Source organism: Lipotes vexillifer, unplaced genomic scaffold, assembly GCF_000442215.2.
Source record: "Lipotes vexillifer unplaced genomic scaffold, Lipotes_vexillifer_v1.1 scaffold515, whole genome shotgun sequence".
NCBI lineage: Eukaryota > Metazoa > Chordata > Mammalia > Artiodactyla > Lipotidae > Lipotes > Lipotes vexillifer.
In genome coordinates this window covers 1,895,007-1,915,753 of record NW_006772017.1, presented here as the reverse complement: position 1 = coordinate 1,915,753, position 20,747 = coordinate 1,895,007, and the positions used below count along the sequence as shown (strand labels likewise).

General features: G+C 38.4%; 1 protein-coding gene across 2 annotated transcripts in view; it reads left to right on the top strand.

Moving 5' to 3' along the window:
* The window catches only part of SESN1 (sestrin 1), a 106,240-nt gene that overhangs the window by 81,143 nt on the left and 4,350 nt on the right, over positions 1–20,747 (top strand). Inside the window, exons 1-7 of one of the 2 annotated variants that reach the window (XM_007447265.1) lie at positions 4,187–4,288; positions 11,173–11,238; positions 12,069–12,269; positions 12,899–13,081; positions 14,981–15,223; positions 17,793–17,940; positions 20,184–20,296. In XM_007447265.1, coding sequence (XP_007447327.1) covers positions 4,187–4,288; positions 11,173–11,238; positions 12,069–12,269; positions 12,899–13,081; positions 14,981–15,223; positions 17,793–17,940; positions 20,184–20,296 — 1,056 coding nt within the window. Of the gene's footprint in view, positions 1–4,186; positions 4,289–11,172; positions 11,239–12,068; positions 12,270–12,898; positions 13,082–14,980; positions 15,224–17,792; positions 17,941–20,183; positions 20,297–20,747 lie in introns of those variants that run through there. The other variant, XM_007447264.1, reaches the window with a different exon arrangement.

Below are 20,747 nucleotides of genomic sequence, written 5' to 3'. Positions count from 1 at the left end.
ATTCCTGCTAATGACAAATGCAAAAACCTCACTTTGATGCAGTTTGAGTAGGTTTACCAAAACATTTTTATTTTTATATTTATTTATTTGGCTGTGCCTCATGGCTTGTGGGAGCTTAGTTCCCCGACCAGATATTGAACCCACACCCTTGGCAGTGAAAGCTCAGTCCTGACCACTGGACCACCAGGGAATTCCCAAAACATTTTTAGAGGAAAGGAAATATTTCAGATTTACTTCTTGGATTAGATGTCAGGATTCTTCATCGAAGAAAAAAATGTTGAAAGGAAATGTTTAAATAGCAGATTTTGTAAATAGCTGCTGGCATATAATGATAGCCTGTGGTAAATATCAAAAAATGTAGTCCTTTGCAATTACTAATCGGTGCTCAGGAGGTTTATTACATGCTTAGCACTGGGGGGTTCATTAGGAGAAGCACCTTCAGGACATCTGGCCTACTCATGTAGTGAAATCTTTGGAAAATATAAACTTTTTATTAAATGACTTGGAACAAAGCATTTCCAGAAGTGAGATCTACACAATGATATTTGCAGGTCAATACAATTGTTGGAATTCTTGGTTAATAGATTTATTTGGAGGCAGCCTTTTTATGTTAGAGAAGAGAGTGACTAATTCACAGTTACTGCTCTATCAAAAAGAGCAAAACTCAGTACTCTTTGAAGACCTTAAGTCAGTCTTTATAGAAACCATAAAGGAACCTTGACATTTAATGGCTTGAAAGGGTCTCAGTAAGGACTGAATTAGAATATATTAAAATTATTTTTCTTTTTATGTAAGGAAGCATCAAAATAAACTGAAACTTTCAAAGAAGAAGGAGGGAGGGAGGGAGGGAGAGAGAAAAGAAAAAGAAAAAGAAAGAGAAAGAAAGAACGAAAGAAAGAACGAAAAAGAAAGAAAGATCCTAATTGGAGCTTCCTATTCAATTTCAACATATGTTTCTTCAATAAATATTTATCAAGCACAAAGTATCAAACATGAACATATATATGTATACATACACACACATACACACATATATGTATATATACACGTGTATACACAGTTTGAAGTTCTAATTTGCATTTAAACCATTTTTGCATTAGCTAATGCACGCTTTTCCCTTGCCTCTCATTAGAAAATAGAAAGGTAAACATTCTCCATTTTGTAAATGATATTTTACTGTTACAGACAAGGTTATGCCCTACTAGACAGCTAACCCCCACTATTTTATTCCTTCCAGAAAATAAAATCACAGCTCAACTCTTCTAGAGCCAGTCATTTTTCACATACTTCCCTCATTAAGTAGCTCTATAGCTCACAACCCCTACATCAGGTCCATTTATGTTTCCACGTTATTCATCTACAACCAGTTTATCTTGGAGGGTATGTCGTATTGCTGCAAATTGGATGGTTTACTGGGTTTATTTTTGCCTGTGTGTTTGTGGCTGAGTGGGCATCAGATTAGACTTTGTTTTTGTGGCTGTGCTCAGAGGAAGAGAGCTTGGACGTCTCTGTAACCTTCTCTTCTATGTCAATATTAATCTCAAATTGCTTTTCTTGACCAGTAAAAATATTTTGGGTGCTTTAGCAATTTACAAAAGCAGTGTATGAGAACATATAACATCATTTTATTTATCTGGAGAAGATAAATAAAAAGTAACCATTTTTAACCTGCTACTTTTAAAATGTGACAGTTTAAGAGCTCAAAGAGTAACTCAGTTTTCTCTGAGACATTGTAACCTCACTCCTAAGACTGAAATTTATTTTCATTTATGAGCCCTGGTTCTGTGTCTGTCAGTATTATTGACTTAAACTCTGCTTGTTTCCTTCTATCAGAATGTTCCAACTTTTTTTTTTTAACCTGAGCATGTAAGCCTTTGAAAATACGGAGCAAACATGCAAAGAAAGAGACCTAATTTAGGAGTTAATTTTTTAAAAAGAAGTTAATGGAGCCCTGTAAGGAAATAGTGTTGACACAGGACTTGAGAGATTTGTGTTCCAGATCCAACAATGTCAGTTATTTGTGTTCCTTTATGACCTGTTTTCTCATGTTCCTCATCAGGTTTCAGAGAGAGATTCTTTCTTTAGAACCTAGGGCGCTTATGAGGAAACAAATTTTAAAGCTTTCGAATATACTTGGGAAGAAAAAAAATTTAGAGATCTGCTACCAAGGCTTATCTGTGTAGGAAAGTGATATTTATAGTTTCTACATAGCTCATCCAAAATAATTTTACATTGAATATGGGTCATGGTCCCCTACTTGTTTCTTCATTCTGCGGCCCAGTCAGCGCTGTTTGGGCATTATTGGAAAGAAAGAAGGGAAATTTCAAAAGTTCATAAAATGTGAAGTGAATTTGATTCCTCCTGGTGGTGTAGGGGTCAGCCTAGAGGTGGGTTGCTGTTTGGCTCTAGGTAAATGGACCCGAGCGGGTGGAGGAAGGGCAAGCTTTCGGCTGCTGATGCTGGGACAGGGACACTTTTGCCTTTCAACTGAAACCCGACGGCTGCCGCAGTGCACGCACACCTCCCGGCGGACGGAGCCCATTCCGTCCCGAGGATTAGCTCCTCGCGGGAGTTCGTTCCCTAGAGGTTGTTTCTCGCCGGGCCGCGTAGCCCGCCCCCCGCCAGCGCCCGCTCCTCAGCGCCAAGGGGGCGGGGTGCCGCGGCGCTGCAGGCCCCCATTCGCGCGCGCGGCCGCCGACTCAGCGGAGTGACGGCGGGGGCGGGGCCGCGTGTCTTGTTTGTTTGCGCCGTCCCGCCCCGCACTGCCTCAGCCCTCAGCGCGGCCTGAGACGCTCAGCCTCTGAGCTGAGAAGCCGACTGGCAGCCCGGCAGCTCTTGCCTCCTCCGCGCCGCCGCGGCTCCCTTGCGCGTCCGCAGCTGTCCTCACGCAGACATGCGCCTGGCCACAGCCGGGAACGAGGCGTATACGGCCTCACTGGCCGTCTCGGAGCTGCTGGGCTGCAAGCTGGGTGGCGGGAGCCGCGGCCAGGACGAGGTACCAGGGCAAGGGACCGGGCGAGTGGGCGGGCGGGCACCCGGCCAACTGCTTGGGCTGCACGGAGGTCGCGTCGCTTCCCCGCCCTCCCACCCTAACAGCTTCGGAGAACGCTCCCCGGGGAGGGCGCCCTGGAGCTACCGCCCGGACGGCCGCCCTGCCCGGCGGGGCGTCGCAGGCTGGCCCACGCCCCTCAGGTGAACGGGCGGCCAGTGGTGGTGGTGGGGCGTTTGCCACCGAGAGTCGTCCCCGGGCAGAAAATGCTGCGGCTGGGGACTTGAGAGATTTGTGTTCCAGATCCAACAATGTCAGTTATTTGTGTTCCTTTATGACCTGTTTTCTCATGTTCCTCATCAGGTTTCAGAGAGAGATTCTTTCTTTAGAACCTAGGGCGCTTATGAGGAAACAAATTTTAAAGCTTTCGAATATACTTGGGAAGAAAAAAAATTTAGAGATCTGCTACCAAGGCTTATCTGTGTAGGAAAGTGATATTTATAGTTTCTACATAGCTCATCCAAAATAATTTTACATTGAATATGGGTCATGGTCCCCTACTTGTTTCTTCATTCTGCGGCCCAGTCAGCGCTGTTTGGGCATTATTGGAAAGAAAGAAGGGAAATTTCAAAAGTTCATAAAATGTGAAGTGAATTTGATTCCTCCTGGTGGTGTAGGGGTCAGCCTAGAGGTGGGTTGCTGTTTGGCTCTAGGTAAATGGACCCGAGCGGGTGGAGGAAGGGCAAGCTTTCGGCTGCTGATGCTGGGACAGGGACACTTTTGCCTTTCAACTGAAACCCGACGGCTGCCGCAGTGCACGCACACCTCCCGGCGGACGGAGCCCATTCCGTCCCGAGGATTAGCTCCTCGCGGGAGTTCGTTCCCTAGAGGTTGTTTCTCGCCGGGCCGCGTAGCCCGCCCCCCGCCAGCGCCCGCTCCTCAGCGCCAAGGGGGCGGGGTGCCGCGGCGCTGCAGGCCCCCATTCGCGCGCGCGGCCGCCGACTCAGCGGAGTGACGGCGGGGGCGGGGCCGCGTGTCTTGTTTGTTTGCGCCGTCCCGCCCCGCACTGCCTCAGCCCTCAGCGCGGCCTGAGACGCTCAGCCTCTGAGCTGAGAAGCCGACTGGCAGCCCGGCAGCTCTTGCCTCCTCCGCGCCGCCGCGGCTCCCTTGCGCGTCCGCAGCTGTCCTCACGCAGACATGCGCCTGGCCACAGCCGGGAACGAGGCGTATACGGCCTCACTGGCCGTCTCGGAGCTGCTGGGCTGCAAGCTGGGTGGCGGGAGCCGCGGCCAGGACGAGGTACCAGGGCAAGGGACCGGGCGAGTGGGCGGGCGGGCACCCGGCCAACTGCTTGGGCTGCACGGAGGTCGCGTCGCTTCCCCGCCCTCCCACCCTAACAGCTTCGGAGAACGCTCCCCGGGGAGGGCGCCCTGGAGCTACCGCCCGGACGGCCGCCCTGCCCGGCGGGGCGTCGCAGGCTGGCCCACGCCCCTCAGGTGAACGGGCGGCCAGTGGTGGTGGTGGGGCGTTTGCCACCGAGAGTCGTCCCCGGGCAGAAAATGCTGCGGCTGGGAGGGACAGCTGCCTCGGTCATTTAAATGGAAGTCTCCGAAACGTAAATAACGTTGTCTTCTGTACAAGTCTCCACAAGCCAGAAGAAACCTAACAAACTCTAGTCTCACGGTAGAACAGCCTGTGGATTGTTTCCCCCTCAGCGCCTTTTCAAAACACATTATTCGGGGACCCTCACTCTCTTCGCCTCCTACTTTAAGAAAGAAAGAAAAAGAAACAAATATATTTCGGTCAGTTAAAAATGATGTTGCCTAGAATAAGTATGTTCTGCCATCTCTATGACGTTATGCACAGCGTTTACTCTTGTTTATTAAACTATCCCTTTTTGTGTCAGAATTGGCCTTCAGAAAGAGCTATTTAATTGTAACATTTTGTATTTTTCCTAAGTGGCTGCAAATAGGGCACCATTTGAGAGTTACTAATACACCTTTAACTCAAATTTGAAACTTTAAAAGGCTTTAATTCAAAAGGTGGCAAGGGAGAAAGAGAAATAGTAATTAAAATTGAAATCAGAATGTTTTAAGTATTGACTTAAAGAAATGTAAATACGAGGTAATTTCTCTACTGTACTGCCCACTAAAATGACTCAGTGTTAGTATTTATATGTATATATATTTTTTGTAAATGGAGTCTACACCATGATATATTACATATATTCATATAAACTTAAATGAAGACACTTTCTCCTGAAGGTTGTAGAACACCAAATGCTTTTTCTAGATTTTAGCATTCATGGATACATAATGTGCTCCTTGTTTCCAGATAATACAACAACCTAAAAAAAGTCTCATAACTGTTGCTTTGAAACTTTACCATAGAAAAGAGTGTGAAAGTGTTGAAATAGAATTTACAGTTTCTGTTTGCAGGCCGTAACAGATCTGTTCTCATTTTGAGAAGTGAGCCTCAATCATTGTGCTTGAATCTGTTATTTCTGGTGGTATTTGTGTGCCAAATCCTGGTTTTTGCCCAGATCTAGAATCTCTAAATATAGCCATGTCAACTGGAAGATACAGATACATTTTATCAATAGCTTGCACATTGATTACAGAGCCTATGGGATTGTGTTCGGGACACCAGGAACCTTTGTATAGTTGTATTTCATTTTTAAAACCTCCAACATGTGGGAAGATAAATTAGGAAGTAGTGCTTTATAGCTTTACACTTTACAAAAGAATTAATAACACAACTCTTTCAAATAGCAAGCTTCCACAGTGCCTTTCAATTAAACCCTTTCCAGGAATGGAACTCCTGACTAAAGTATAGGGCACACATATGGCCTAAGTCCGCCTTATAAAGCCAGTACTTTGAAGTCAGTGAGTTTTTATTTTTCTAGAATGTATTTCATAGAAGACCAGACACTGGAAAAAGAGGTACCTGAACTTTGAGTATTTCTAAATTCCCTATAAAAGAGTTAATGACAATTTTAGAAGAAGCACCAGTACATGTCGTTATAATAGGAAGATTTCTTTATAGTGCTTCTAGATTTCTTCATTTCTATTTAAAAATTTCAAATGTCAAAAGGCTAGCACCCAGCTATAGGCAATGATTCTCATAAATAAGGAAGAGTGGGATGGGAACTTCTACTTTTTACACAGCATATTTTTTGCCTTGTTGAAATGTGTTTCAAACAGAACTGCTTTTGTAATTTTTTTAAAAATTAATATTATTGTGATTATCAGTATTAAGACATCTAGACAGTTTAATAATGTACCAAGTGCAGTGAGAAAAAAAATGATTCAAGTGATCTAATTATTTTTACTTTTCAACTAGTTTTGCATGTAGATAGACACTGTAAGCCAACAAACGCTCTCATTTTGCACTTGCGGCAAACTGTTCATTTTTTTGGTTAAAGATATTCATATGGAACTGATTCACTCTGTTATAAAGCAGAAACTAACACACCATTGTAAAGCAATTATACCCCAATAAAGATGTTAAAAAAAAAAGATATTCATATGGATTCATAAATGTATCTGACAAATTTGAAAAATCTGATTAGAACAGTAAATTCATAAACACAGATTCATAGTGATATATTACATACATTAGTCATTCTGTGGTACTGTCAACATTTGCTGAGAATTTTCATACTGTGAAAATTAGTGTGTTAGTATACACTGGAGAGGAAACAGATACCGCGTCAGAGATTTGCAGCAATGTTGTGATGGCAGAGGCTGTTGCTATGTCTTCAAAGATGCTGACTAGGAGGATTGTTGAGAGGAGAAAATTGTTAGTTCCCACGTTAGATTTCCCAGCCACACCTTCACCAAGAGCCTGTGAGATTTGTGGGTTAGCATTTACATCTGCTTCACAACAAGGCCATTTGCCATTGGCAAGTTCTGTCTCCTTGAATCTAGATTGGCCAAAATTTGTTCAGAGTCTGTAATTCAGTTTCTTACAGGTACATATGAAGGCACAATTGAAGGAACCTTTAGGACATTATGAAGTGCACTTAGTTTGGCTTACGATCACACCATTGAAGACCTGCAGTGCCTTTTTTTTTTTTTTTTAATCAATACCTGCTAGAAAATAGGGTAGCAACTAATTTGTCATGTGACTAGGAAGTGTTTCAAAAGTGAGTTTTCCAGAAAGTTGAAACTTTTACCCCTTTAGAAATCAAGAATACTATTGTACAATAATAATGGTATCTAAAAAGACCTTTAAGTATCAAAAGCTCTTTTTAAAAAAATTTATTTACTTATTCATTTTTGGCTGCGTTGGGTCTTCGTTGCTGTGCGCGGGCTTTCTCTGGTTGCGGAGAGTGGTGGCTACTCTTGGTTGCGGTGCGTGGGCTTCTCATTCTGGTGGCTTCTCATTGCAGAGCACGGGCTCTAGGTGCACGGGCTTCAGTAGTTGTGGCACGCGGGCTCAGTAGTTGTGGCTTGCAGGCTCTAGAGTGCAGGCTGAGTACTTGTGGCGCATGGGCTTAGTTGCTCCGCGGCATGTGGGATTGTCCCAGACCGGGCTCGAACCCATGTCCCCTGCATTGGGAGGCAGATTCTTAACCACTGCGCCACCAGGGAAGTCCCTCAAAAGCTCTTAAAGAGGTGCTTTTGAGAGTAATTAATTAAAGACACCAACTCTAGAACCAGACTTCCTGGCTGTTTTCAAGATAATTGTCACCTGTTTCCTTTTCCCATAAGTTAGAGCTCAGTTTGTGTGCAGTGGAAGGCTAGATGGAATCAATGACCTGCTTCCTGACAGTATCTGGATTAGGATAAATTGGGATGCAGTTTCAGAGTTCATAAAATTCTATTTTACCTAGAACTAGCCATAAGTAAAATAATGAAATTGGAGTCTTAAATATCAGAGACTCCTTTCCATTCCTTTCCTTTCTTCAGTTCTTCTATTCTGTCCCCTGCTTTGTTAGACTGGTACCTCACCAAGGAATGAATGTGATCTTAACAGTAAGAGGTTCTTAGCATAATAGGTTTATAGTCCATTCCTGAGAATGTTTGCTTTTTCTTAACATCCTGTTTTAAAACACATAATTTTTCATAAAATACATAAAAGAATCTATTTCTAAAGGAAGTGGGAAAGATTTGACCTTTGAAGGCAAGGAAGAGGGGAGACAGTGATACCAGTATGGCCACTAAATTTGGCTACAGGGATAGACTTTCAAAGACTTGAGAATTAGAAAGGACCATTGGGAAAGACCTTTGGCATGCCTATAGGAAAATATTCAATTTCTGAAACATTAATAGTCACTTTCTTGGAACTGTAAAGCTATTGTTTTGTAACAGTTTGATATATAAACTATTTGGTATAGAAATAAAACCAAAACAATATACTTCAACCTCTTTGTTTTGAGGCCCATGTGCTAGGAATCTGGTCTTATTTTTAAAAAAATAAACACACACACAATCCACATGCTGCTAATGTATTTGTAGGATAAAGTCCTAGAAATGGAATTGGTAATTTTTTTTCCCTTTCCTTACAAATAGTAACATAATATATACATATTATACACTTTGTCTTTTTCCCCCCACATAATATATCTTGGAGATCTTTTAAAGCCAACTTGTATAGAACTGCTTCATTCTTTGTGAGGACTTCATGCTATTCTAGTCTATGATCATACTAAACGTTATTGAAACAGTACTCTATTGATGAGCACTTAGGTTGCTTTATATCTTCTACTACTAGAAACAATGTTGCAGTGATTATACTTTTACACATGACATTTTAGAAATGTGAGTATAGGGTAATGTTTAGGATGGAATTATTGATTAGGGTATGTAACTTTTAAACATTGATCAGTATTTCAAATTGCCCTCCTAGAGGTTGTAGTAATTTATACTCCTTTTATGTTTCTTGATATTTTTTCCTCACACTTCAAAACACTACCATCAGAAAGTATAAGCAATGAATGGCTATTTCTCCACCCCCTTTCCAACACAGCCTATCATCAAATTTTTTGATCTTAAGCAGTATTTTAGGTGAAAAATTGTATCTTAGTGTACTAAAATGGCAGTTGTTTTATTGTGAGGGTTGATCATTTTTTCAGCCATTTATATTTCATTTTCTTTGAACTGTCCATGTCCTTCGTTCATTTTTCTGTGAGGTTGTTGGGGGTTTTCTTAGCGATTTGTCTTTATGTATTAAAAAAATTTAGCCCTTTGCTATATGAGTTGCAAATATATGTCCAAGTTTTCTGTTTGCTTTTGACTTTATATGTTTATTTTTCCTATGTGAAAGTCTTTATTTTTATGTCATCAAATTTATCAATCTTATATTTTATGATTTCCTGGTTTTGTGGCATTCTTAGACCTAAGTCCACAGGTATTTTCTTCTAATACTGTAATGTTTTTTATTTTTGTTTTTTACACTTATATCTGACTTATTGTGGAGTCAAGTATGATTTAAGCCTCCAATTTCACTTTTTTCTGAGTGGCTCTCCAGTTGTACCAAAATCATTTGTTGAATAATCCATTTCTCCTCCTTTGAAATGCCACCTTTTGTATACTAAAGTCACAAGAATAGTGTCTCTTAGGTAGAAAATGAATAATAAACCCCTGAAATGGGGTGTTTGCTAAAATGCATTTTGTTTAAATAAGATGGTAAAGAACTGAGAAGGGGTATTGAGTTTTAGCCTTAAAGTCTTGCCCAATATATTTTGTTAGAAATGTATGTAATTAAATCAGTTAGAAATGCCAATAGAGTCATCATTTTATATAAATGGCTGCATTTGTCCCAAAATGATTTATTGAATAGCAGGAATGTGGGTTTTTTCCTTGCATTTATTACAGGATATTAAAATTGAGACACATACATGGCCGGGCCAGTGAATTTAGTGCCTCCTCTAATGAGGGGCATGGTTATTAGACATTACTATTTTCAGTATAAGTGTGGAATTATCAGAGTAAGAAATCACTGACCTCCAATACAAGATTATTTGAAACATATATAAAATTTTAGATTTAGTTGGCAAATCCAGCCTACTTTGAATCTGAATCTTGAGTTCTCCTAATTAAGATTCTCTTCAATTTTGTCTTGCCTGCTTAATTTTTAAAAATCCATTCTGCTCAAAAGGTTTTCATTCACTTGGACCAGATTTCTTGAATTGTTGCCACATGTTCTTCTCTGACTGCCCCCTCCCCCCTTTTTTTCCTTTAAAAGGAAAGCATCTGGTTTATATCATGAAGGACTTTTGGAAGCTGTAGAGAGAGGGTAGAAATAATATTTGTATGTAATTATGTAAGCAAGGGTTAATATTTAGTTGTTAAAGAAGGAGGGGGTTTTTTGTTTAGAGACTAGAGTGATAGGACATGAGCCTCAAAAAGAAAAAAAAAAGTCTGAATCACATTTTGGTTTTATTTCTATTAGCACACTGTATTGAGGGAAAAGATGGAAGCCTAACAGTAGACTGTCAGTTTTTGTTAACCACACTACACTGTCACATAAAGTATAGAATTCTAGGTTCACTATGTCAAAAGGCAGAAAACCATTTATTTTTTAATTAGTTGAGCTCCTCTAAAATATAAGCAAAGTTGATGAGATCCTGTAAATTAAAAATTTAAGGAAAACACACAAACAAAAGTAATTTAAAATTGTTTTACTCAACCACAGAGAAACCATGCCCTGTACTACTTTCTCTTTTGTGGATTTAAATAGCTTTTTTATTTTTCATAGTATTTCTGTTCTTGTGAAGTGTTATTATAGATGTAGTAATAATTATACTTCTTTTGGTGTAAGACATCTAGGTAGAGGTTATGGCTTTTTCATTTCCTGACAAGGTGCACAGGAATTGATATTTTGGTTGGTTGGGTTTTGGATGTACAAACACATTGGTCTTATTTTGTATCGCTGACAATCCACAGGGTTGGCTGCTATGTGCTGAACTTTCTGTTCTAGACTTTCTGCCAAGTACTTTATGCAAAACTCTGGTTTTAGTGAAACAGGTTTTATTGTTTTTAGTCAGAGTTGTATTATAAACTGTTGTCAGCCATGTGATGCAAACAGAGGATCTGGTATATATATATGGCCATGAAAATAAATCACCAGAACAAGCCAGTCTCTGTTCAACTGGCTGTTTTTCTCTCCCATTCCTGTGGCCTCAGTTCATGTTGTTTACTGCTGGAGGCCTGAGATGGTGTAGTTTTCTTTTCTAGGAACTTGGAATTAGAATTCCTCGACCACTAGGACACGGACCAAGCAGATTCATCCCAGAAAAGGAGGTATGTTGTTTGTGAAAGTACATAGTGAACTGTATGCTTTTAAGGAAAAGCTTTCATGACCCACATCTTCGCATCTGAACAACTGTTGGTCAACAATATGCTTTACACAAGTTAATCATCATGTTTTGGCAGTGAATATGTGGGATTAAAAAGCTGTTATAGTCATGTTGATTTCTAGTATTTCATGATGCTTTTCTAACACCCATATTTAATCAAGCAAAGGCAAGGCTTGTTTCTGACCAGTGATATGCCACCTGCTTATATTTAGATGTTGTTTAGGTGTGCCCATAAGCCGAGTTACTTGGTCTTGGCCAGCTCCACAGGCTGGTATCAATGCTAGATTGGATCTTTAATTCTAAATATGTAAATGCTCCTATACTTTGTTTTCACAGGGATTGTTTACTGTTAGTTAATTTTTGGTTCTCTGTAAATTGAGGGAGAGTAGGTGTTGTTAAAAGGAAAGGCATTAGTGTCTGTTTGCAAGCTCTGCAAATTTGATAATCTAAATCTGGATTCTGGATTTAGATCTGGATGTCTGGATTCTGGTCAAGTCTGCAAGCAGCCTATCTAGATGGCCTTTAATGTTCGGCCTTTGTTGTTTTTCCCCTACTACATGATATGTGACTCTTTATTCTGCTATCTTGCAATCAGTTGAGTTAAATTTGTAGAATTATAACCTCTCTTTCTTAAGCCAAATTTAATCTGCTTCTAGGTGACACTTAGAGTGCAGTGCATGCATATTCCTTTTTTTTTCCCTTCCCCTGCATATTTTCTTTCTTTTACACCAATTTACAATTTCTGAAAACATGGTTTTCCTCTCTTTCATGCAGATTCTCCAAGTGGGGAGTGAAGACACACAGATGCATACTTTATTTGCAGATTCTTTTGCTGCTTTGGGTCGTTTGGATAATATTACCTTAGTGATGGTTTTTCACCCACAATATTTAGAAAGTTTCTTAAAAACGCAACACTATCTACTGCAAATGGATGGACCATTACCCCTACATTATCGGCACTACATTGGAATAATGGTTTGTAAACATTCAGTGAAAAATTCTTTCTGCCTGCTTTATTAATCTTTTTAAGAGATGGTTAATGCTTCAAACACAGGAATAAATACTTATATTCTAACTTCTAATTGGATTCCTGTTAGGTAGTATCTATTTTTCCTCTTTCTAAATAAGTATGCTGTCAAATATAACAGAAAAAGAAATATGTATTTACACTCTGTTGAGAACCATTTTCTATTAAATACGAGAATAAAGTAGAACACAAGATTAGTTCACTGATAGTTCAGATTGACATAATTGGTGGTACTCATGTTCAATTTATAAATAATATTCCATTGTTTTATGATTGGCACCTTAATTGAAGTTTCTTCTTAATCTGAGGTTCTGACAGTAGGTATAAAATTTTTCTAAAGTTCAGATACTTTGATCAGATATTTTATTTGTTCTTGGGATATTTTTGAGGTGCTTTCTATAGTGTATGAATTTTTAAATGTTTATATGAAAACTTCATTTCTGTAGTATATGGAAAATTTGAAAACATACTAATCAAAAACTTAATTAGCTCTCTTGCATATTGTAAAGAAAAAGATTTGTAGTTGTTCAAGATTTTAATATGTGTAATTAGAATAATCTTTTTGTTTTCTCTTAAGGCTGCAGCAAGACATCAGTGCTCCTACTTAGTGAATCTCCATGTAAACGATTTCCTTCATGTTGGTGGAGACCCCAAGTGGCTTAATGGTTTAGAGAATGCTCCTCAAAAACTACAGAATTTAGGAGAACTTAACAAAGTGTTAGCCCATAGACCTTGGCTTATTACCAAAGAACATATTGAGGTAAGTAGAGAATATATCTAGGGTGTCATTAAAAAAAAAAATTAGACCAATTTTTAGAGCAGTTTTAGGTTTACAGAAAAATGGCACAGAAAATAGAGTTCCCATATTCTACCCCCATCAACCATCCACCACCCGCCCCCCACACACACATAGTTTCTCTCTATTACTAACATCTAGTATTAGTATAGTACATTTGCTGTAACTGATGAATTAATAATGTCTAATTTCCATTGGGGTTCACTCTTTGTGTTGTACAGTTCTATGGGTTTTGACAACTGCATAATGTCGTGTTATCAACCATTATGGTATCATACAGAATAGTTTAACTTCTCTCAAAATCTCCTATGTTCCCTCTATTCATCTCTCTCCCCTTCCCCCTGAAACTACTGTTCTTTTTTACAGTCTTTATGGTTTTACCTTTTCCAGACTGTCATATAGTTGGCATCACACAGTATATAGCCCTTTCAGACTAGCTTATTTGTCAGTATGCATTTAAGGTTTCTCCATGGCTTTTCATGGCTTGGCAGCTCATTTTTTATTGCTGAAAAATACATGTATGGATGTACCTCAGTTTATCCATTCATCTATTGAAGGACATCTTGGTTGCTTCCAGTTTTTGGCAATTATGAATAAAGCTTCTACAAACATTCACATGCAGGCTTTTTGGTGGACGTAAGTTTTCAACTCAGTTGGGTAAATAACTAGGAGTGTGATTGCTGGATCGTATGATAAGCTTGTGTTTAGCTTTGTAAGAAGCTGTCATCCAAAGTGGCTATACCAGTTTGTGTTCCCATGAGCAATGGATGAGCATTCCTGTTGCTCCACATCCTTGTCAGCATTTGTTGTTACCAGTGTTCTGGATTTTAGCCATTCTGATAGATGTAAAGTGGCATCTTGTTGTGTTATCTTTTTAAAATACCATTTTAAACTAGTTTCATCTGGTTCTATTAATAAAGATAATAGAATAAAAGTAGATGGACATTCTCTAAAAGAATCTACCATGCAGTAGAAATTCTTAAAAATACAATATATTTTTGGTGTTGTCTTTCTCTTTTTTTAGAATATTTATTTATTTATTTATTGGCCATGCCTCAAGGCTTGTGGGATCTTAGTTTCCTGACCAGGGATGGAACCCATGCCCCCTTCAGTGGAAGTGCAGAGACCTAACCACTGAACCTCCAGGGAATTCCCTAGAATATTTTAGATTCTTTTATGTAATTGAAGCATCTTTTTATCAAGGAGATAGAAGATTTGAATATAATTAATGCAATGTCTGTTATATTGTCTAGTAATATAAAATTACATATTATAAAATAGATAATGAAGCAGAATGGACACAGATTTGTAAGACTTTGAAGAACTGTAGACTTTACCTTGAGCATAATTTTTAAAATAAATATAATTTGATGATTTAAGAATATTCAGAGTCCAGTTGTTCAAACCAGTTTTTAAAAGTGCCTTGAGGAGGCCTGATAATAAAGAAAAACAGGCATATTTTACACAGTAGCTTCTACTTTAAACACAAATTCATTACATTTGGTTTGAGACTGCACTAACAACATAGTTAATGCATTCATAATCCATCATCTGAGATACGGCAACTGCTTTTAAACAAAATTTTAAATCAGAAATTTTAAATCATTTTTAAATCAGAATTTCAGAAAGTCAAAATAATAACGAATGTGTCGTTATCAGTTTATCTTAAGCTCTATTTGTGAATACATATTTATAAAAATTACATTAGCAAATTCTGGGTTCTACGTGCCTCAAATTGTAATTTTATCCTAAGTTTTATATAGTAACTAATCCTGTTTTCAATAGGTTAAATACCAAGATGAACTGTATTCTTTCATCAATACCATACCCCAGTATAAAAATGTTCTCGTTTTTTTTCCCAAGGGACTTTTAAAAGCTGAAGAGCACAGCTGGTCCCTTGCAGAACTGGTACATGCAGTAGTTCTACTTACACACTATCATTCTCTTGCCTCGTTCACATTTGGCTGTGGAATCAGTCCAGAAATTCATTGTGATGGTGGCCACACATTCAGACCTCCTTCTGTTAGTAACTACTGCATCTGTGACATTACAAATGGCAATCACAGTGTGGATGAGATGCAGGTCAACTCAGCAGGGAATGTTTCAGTAAGTATCTATTATTTATTATAGGATCATCCTAAGAGTAATCACAGTAATTGCTGTTATATTATTTTTTCATTTGGCTTTTAAGAAAATCTACCCTGTTAAGTCCAAAAAGATATTAGGCCCCCATACCTGTTCATTCAGCAAGTATTTATTGACTGCCTCCAAATGCTCAGCACTAGTCTGATGCTAAGGAACATACAAAATTATAAGACCCTCTAGGAGGTTACAGTTGAATAATTTTAGGATCAGAAGCCACCAGCAATGTGCCCCATCAGAGCCATCTGGTATTGAACGGCTACTGAGTGAGATGAGGGGAGACTGAGAACAGTGGAACTTGGTGGTAGAAACTTCCTGATGCTGATCACATCCTTTTGCACAGAAGAAACAGGCTGTCTTCTTAATTATTTTTTAGAAGATTTAATCAGCCTTGATCTGGAATTTCTCCTTTTAAAATACTTCTTCATGTTTTAACTTCTCACAGATATATATAAAAGTGAATGTAAATTTATTAAAATGCTTTTACCTCTATTCCTTCTCTTCTCTGGCTTTTATATTTTTTCAGTTATGTTATTCCTTTGAAACAGATCAGAATGAGTTGAATTTTGTATAAGCAAATTTGAATTCTATATATGATGAGTCAAAATTCCCTCTGCATTCTTTAGCTGTAGTGAAAGAGAAAAGGGTTTATATTTCCAAATTGAAATCACAGAAACAACATTACAGCCTTCTGAATACTTTGCACAGATTTTCTCAGTTGTATTATTTTAAACAGATTTGGACAGGTTGAATTTATATATTTGACTTTAACGTGTATTTGACTGTTAACTTATATTTGACTGTGGGCGTTATCTAACCTCTCTGAGCCTCCATTCTTTCATTTCTAAATAAAGGTCAAACACAAGGTTAGTGTAAAGTTTAAATGAAATGCCTCTAAAGAGGTAAAAGGCCTAGTACAGTGCTTGGCATTTATCAGGTACCAAATAAGAGGTAGCATTTACATATGGTGAGATTAGCACAGGAGGGAAAATCATGTTCCCAAGGTTGATCACTGCTGTGCTGGTAAGGCCCAAGACCATCAGTTCCACCCTCTGTTGAGCTATCTGGATTGTTGTTAGAGGCCTGCATATGGCCACTGATTACTTATCAAAGCTTAAAGGTTATGAGATGGTCTAAGGGAGAGTACACCAGTTGCTAGGATGCTTAGAGTTGGATTGTTGTCCTTCCCCACCTTTGATTTAGTACAAGGCTAAAGAAAAAGTACTATTCCTACTTATCCCTCTATTAAATGAGATAATAGTGAAATAATAGAATTTTTAAAAACTTCCCTAGTAGATAAGCTCCCTGTTCCCAGGTGTTGAGCATTTTTTAGCAATAAATATTTTTAAATTAAGGTATGTACCTTGTTTTTTTAGACATAGTGCTATTGCACACTTAATAGACTACAGTATAAACAGTATAGTGCACAGTATAGTACAGTACAGTATACAGTATAATGTACAGTGCAGTATAGTGTATTTTTGGCTGCACTGGGTCTTCGTTGCTGCGCGTGGGCTTTCTCTAGTTGCAGTGAGCAGGGGCTACTCTTGGTTGCAGTGCGCGGGCTTCTCGTTGAGGTGGCTTCTCTTGTTGCGGAACACAGGCTTTAGGCGCGCGTGCTTCAGTAGTTGTGGCTCGTGGGCTCTAGAGCAGAGGCTCAGTTGTTGTGGCACACGGGCTTAGTTGCTCCACAGCATGTGGGATCTTCCCAGACCAGGGCTCGAACCCATGTCCCCTGCATTGGCAGGCAGATTTTTAACCACTGTGCCGCCAGGGAAGTCCCTAAACATAACTTTTATATGCACTGGAAAACCAAACAATTCATGACTCGCTTTGTTGCAGTGGTGTGGAACTGAACCCACAATATACCTGAGGTATGCCTGTCTATTGACAACATGCCCAGTGTACACAGTTGATGCAAAACCACTTATACTTTGTGTACCTTATTTAACTGATTGAGCAAGTAAAAGTTTAACTCTTAAATATTCAGTTCTGTTTTAAATTGACAAGTAGTGTTAAATTTTAATTTTTAAAATTTAGCATTGATAGTAATATTATTACTAATTTTAGTAATAAAAGGTAAAACATTAGAATGTGTTCTTAAAATCATTTTTCTCTTATATTTTAAAATTTAAATATCTGTATATATAATAGGCCAAATAATTGTTGTTTTTTTGTTTTTGAGGTATGCGGGCCTCTCACCGTTGTGGCCTCTCCCGTTGCGGAGCACTGGCTCCAGACGCGCAGGCTCAGCGGCCATGGCTCACGGGCCCAGCCGCTCCGCAGCATGTGGGATCTTCCCAGACGGGGGCACGAACCCATGTCCCCTGCATTGGCAGGTGGACTCTCAACCACTGCACCACCAGGGAAGCCCCAAATAATTGTTTTTGATTCATTCATGTGCATTAAAATTATAGGAAGATCTTTTCTTATACTGTATTAAGATGCAAATTCTTACGAAACAGACTTAATAAAATTCAAAAATTTCATTCCGTGTCTCACATATGTAACCTTAATTGCACTTTCTTTTCAGGTAAGTGATTCCTTCTTTGAGGTCGAAGCCCTCATGGAAAAGATGAAGCAGTTACAGGAATGTCGAGATGAAGAAGAGGCAAGTCAGGAAGAGATGGCTTCACGTTTTGAAATAGAAAAAAGAGAGAGCATGTTTGTCTTCTCTTCAGGTAAAAGCAACCATTACATAGTCAATAAAATGTCTATTGTGTCCAAAAATAAAAGCCCAATTTTTTAATTTAAGAGAATTTAAATAAAAGTATCCTTTTTTTATTGGAATATAGTTGATTTACAATGTTGTATTAGTTTCAAGTGTACAGCAAAGTGAATCTGTTATACATATATCCACTTTTTTTTCGGATTCTTTTCCCATATAGGTCATTACAGAGTATTGAGTTCCCTATGCCATACAGTAGGTCCTTATTAGTTATCTATTTTGTATATAGTAGTGTGTATATGTCAATTCCAATCTCCCAGTTTATCCCTCCCCCCTTTTCCCCCCCCAGTAACCATAGATTTGTTTTCTACATCTGTGACTCTATTTCTGTTTTTTAAATAAGTTCATTTGTACCACTTTTTTTAGAGTCTACATGTAAGCGGCGACATACGGTATTTGTCTTTCTCTGACTTCACTTCACTTAACATGATAATCTCCAGATCCATTCATGTTGTGGCAAATGACATTATTTTGTTCCTTTTTATGGCTGAGTAACATTCCACTGTATATATGTACCACATCTTCTTTATCTACTCCTCTACTGATGGACATTTAGGTTGCTTCCATATCTTGGCTATTGTAAATACTGCTGGAATGAACATCGGGGTGCATGTATTTTCAAATTATGGTTTTCTCCATATATATGCCCAGGAGTAGTGTTGCTGGATCAGATGGTAACTCTATTTTTAGATTTTTAAGGAACCTCCATACTGTTCTGCATAGCAGCTGAACCAGTTTACATTCCTAGCAACAGCTGTAGCATTTACTCTTTGAGATTTTTTGATGATGGCCATTCTGACCAGTGTGAGGTGATATCTCATAGTAGTTTTGATTTGCATTTCTCTAATAATTAGTGATGTTGAGCATATTTTCATGTGCTTTTTGGCCATCTGTATGCCTTCTTTGGAGAAATCTCTATTTAGATCTGCCCATTTTTGGATTGGGTTGTTTTTTTTGATACTGAGCTGCATGAGCTGTGTGTATATTTTGGAGATTAATTCTTTGTCAGTTGCTTCGTTTGCAAATATTTTCTCCCATTCTGTGGGTTGTCTTTGCTGTGCAAAAGCTTTTAAATTTAATCCAAATATGGCTTTCCTTTTAGAAAGGTTATTGCATAGGTAGTCCTACTTCTAGAAAAGGAAGTTATAGTGAAAACAGCACTAGACTAAGAGCGAGGACATTCGATTTGGGTTCTAATACTAAAATCACTGCTAATAAACTTTGTGAATATAAGTCATTTAACATTGAGTGCTTTTTTCCCTCTTCTTTAAAATGAGGAAATTGCATTCAATGGCCTGAGATTGCTTCCAGCTTTAAAATTCTATGATTTGTGAAAAGGAGCTACTAATTAGATAACTAATAACAACGTAAATCCTTTATGTTTGGCCTTTATCAAATGTAGGCTATAGGATTTAATATGTAAACCAGATAATTTAAAGGAAAAAAGTTAATAAAGTGTGTCAGTGTATTTTGACAATAATAGAGTGGGACGAAGAGTATATGTTAAAAGCAAGTTTCTTAATAGCAAAGAGAAAATCAAATTTGTATAAATGGAGGTTGGGTGTTAGCTTGAGGAGAAGTCTTTGATTTTATTTACTTGAAACTCATCAAGTAATCTCATCGACCCCTAAACATGAAGGTAATCTGAAAAGGCTTAGAAGCAGTGCAGGAAACATTGTAAAAACAGTGACGCACAGAACCTCTTTCCTTTGTTCATCATTTTAGAATTGTTTCTAAGACCTTTGAGCTGTTAAAGAGATCATTTTATATATTGTGTGACATTAAAAATAGTCCAAGTGCTAAAGTTTAGAGCATAAAATTTATATTTGTTATCACCATAAAGATTATTCAAAAGGGTGTTCATACTTGGAGTACATACTTTTCAATAGAACCTAGTATCTATCAACTACAGTGGGGACACAGAGGGAGAGAGGATCTGTGAAAGAGAGGAATGAAAAACATAGAAAATTCAACCATGAGTATTTTTTTAATAACAGAATCTACTTGTATTATATTCCATTTACTAGTAAGTAGGCTATTTCTCTTTATAGTTTTAAGACTTTATTTCAGTTGATATTGGTTACTCAGTGTCAGAGAAAGGGTAATCCTGTTTTTACTTGTTATAGGTAAAATGAATTTTAACTAGCATCCTGTTTTTGAAAGGCTTTCAGTGTTTTTTTTTAAAAATTATTTCAGATGATGAAGAAGTTACACCAGCAAGAGATGTATCTCGTCACTTTGAGGATACTAGTTATGGCTATAAGGATTTCTCTAGACATGGAATGCACGTCCCAACATTTCGAGTCCAGGTAAAATGACAACTTGTTGTATGTACGTGCTCGATTAGAAATACCTCAATCTGACTTAAAATAAGAAAGAGCCATCTGGATTTGAGAACAGAAAGTGATGCAGAGAAAAATAACTTTTCTATGTACACGTAATTCCCTTAGGTATGTTTATTATATTGTTAAAGTTCATAAATCAGTTGCTCAGAATTCAAAACACATTCACCCATAAAGCAAAATTACAATAGTGGTTAGGTTCCCAGAGATGGTATGCAGAAACCCAGTTAAAGTTCCTACTATAACTAAACAATAAATAATAGTTGTGTTTGAATCTAGCTTGCTTTTATAGCATTGTTTTACTGAGCCCCAGTGTTAAAGTGAGGCAATTTCTGCCCTGATATGCACCAGGCCTGAGTGACAAGAGAAATGTCCTCACCGCATCTCAGGCATTATGTGTGTGGGGGTGAAGGGAAAG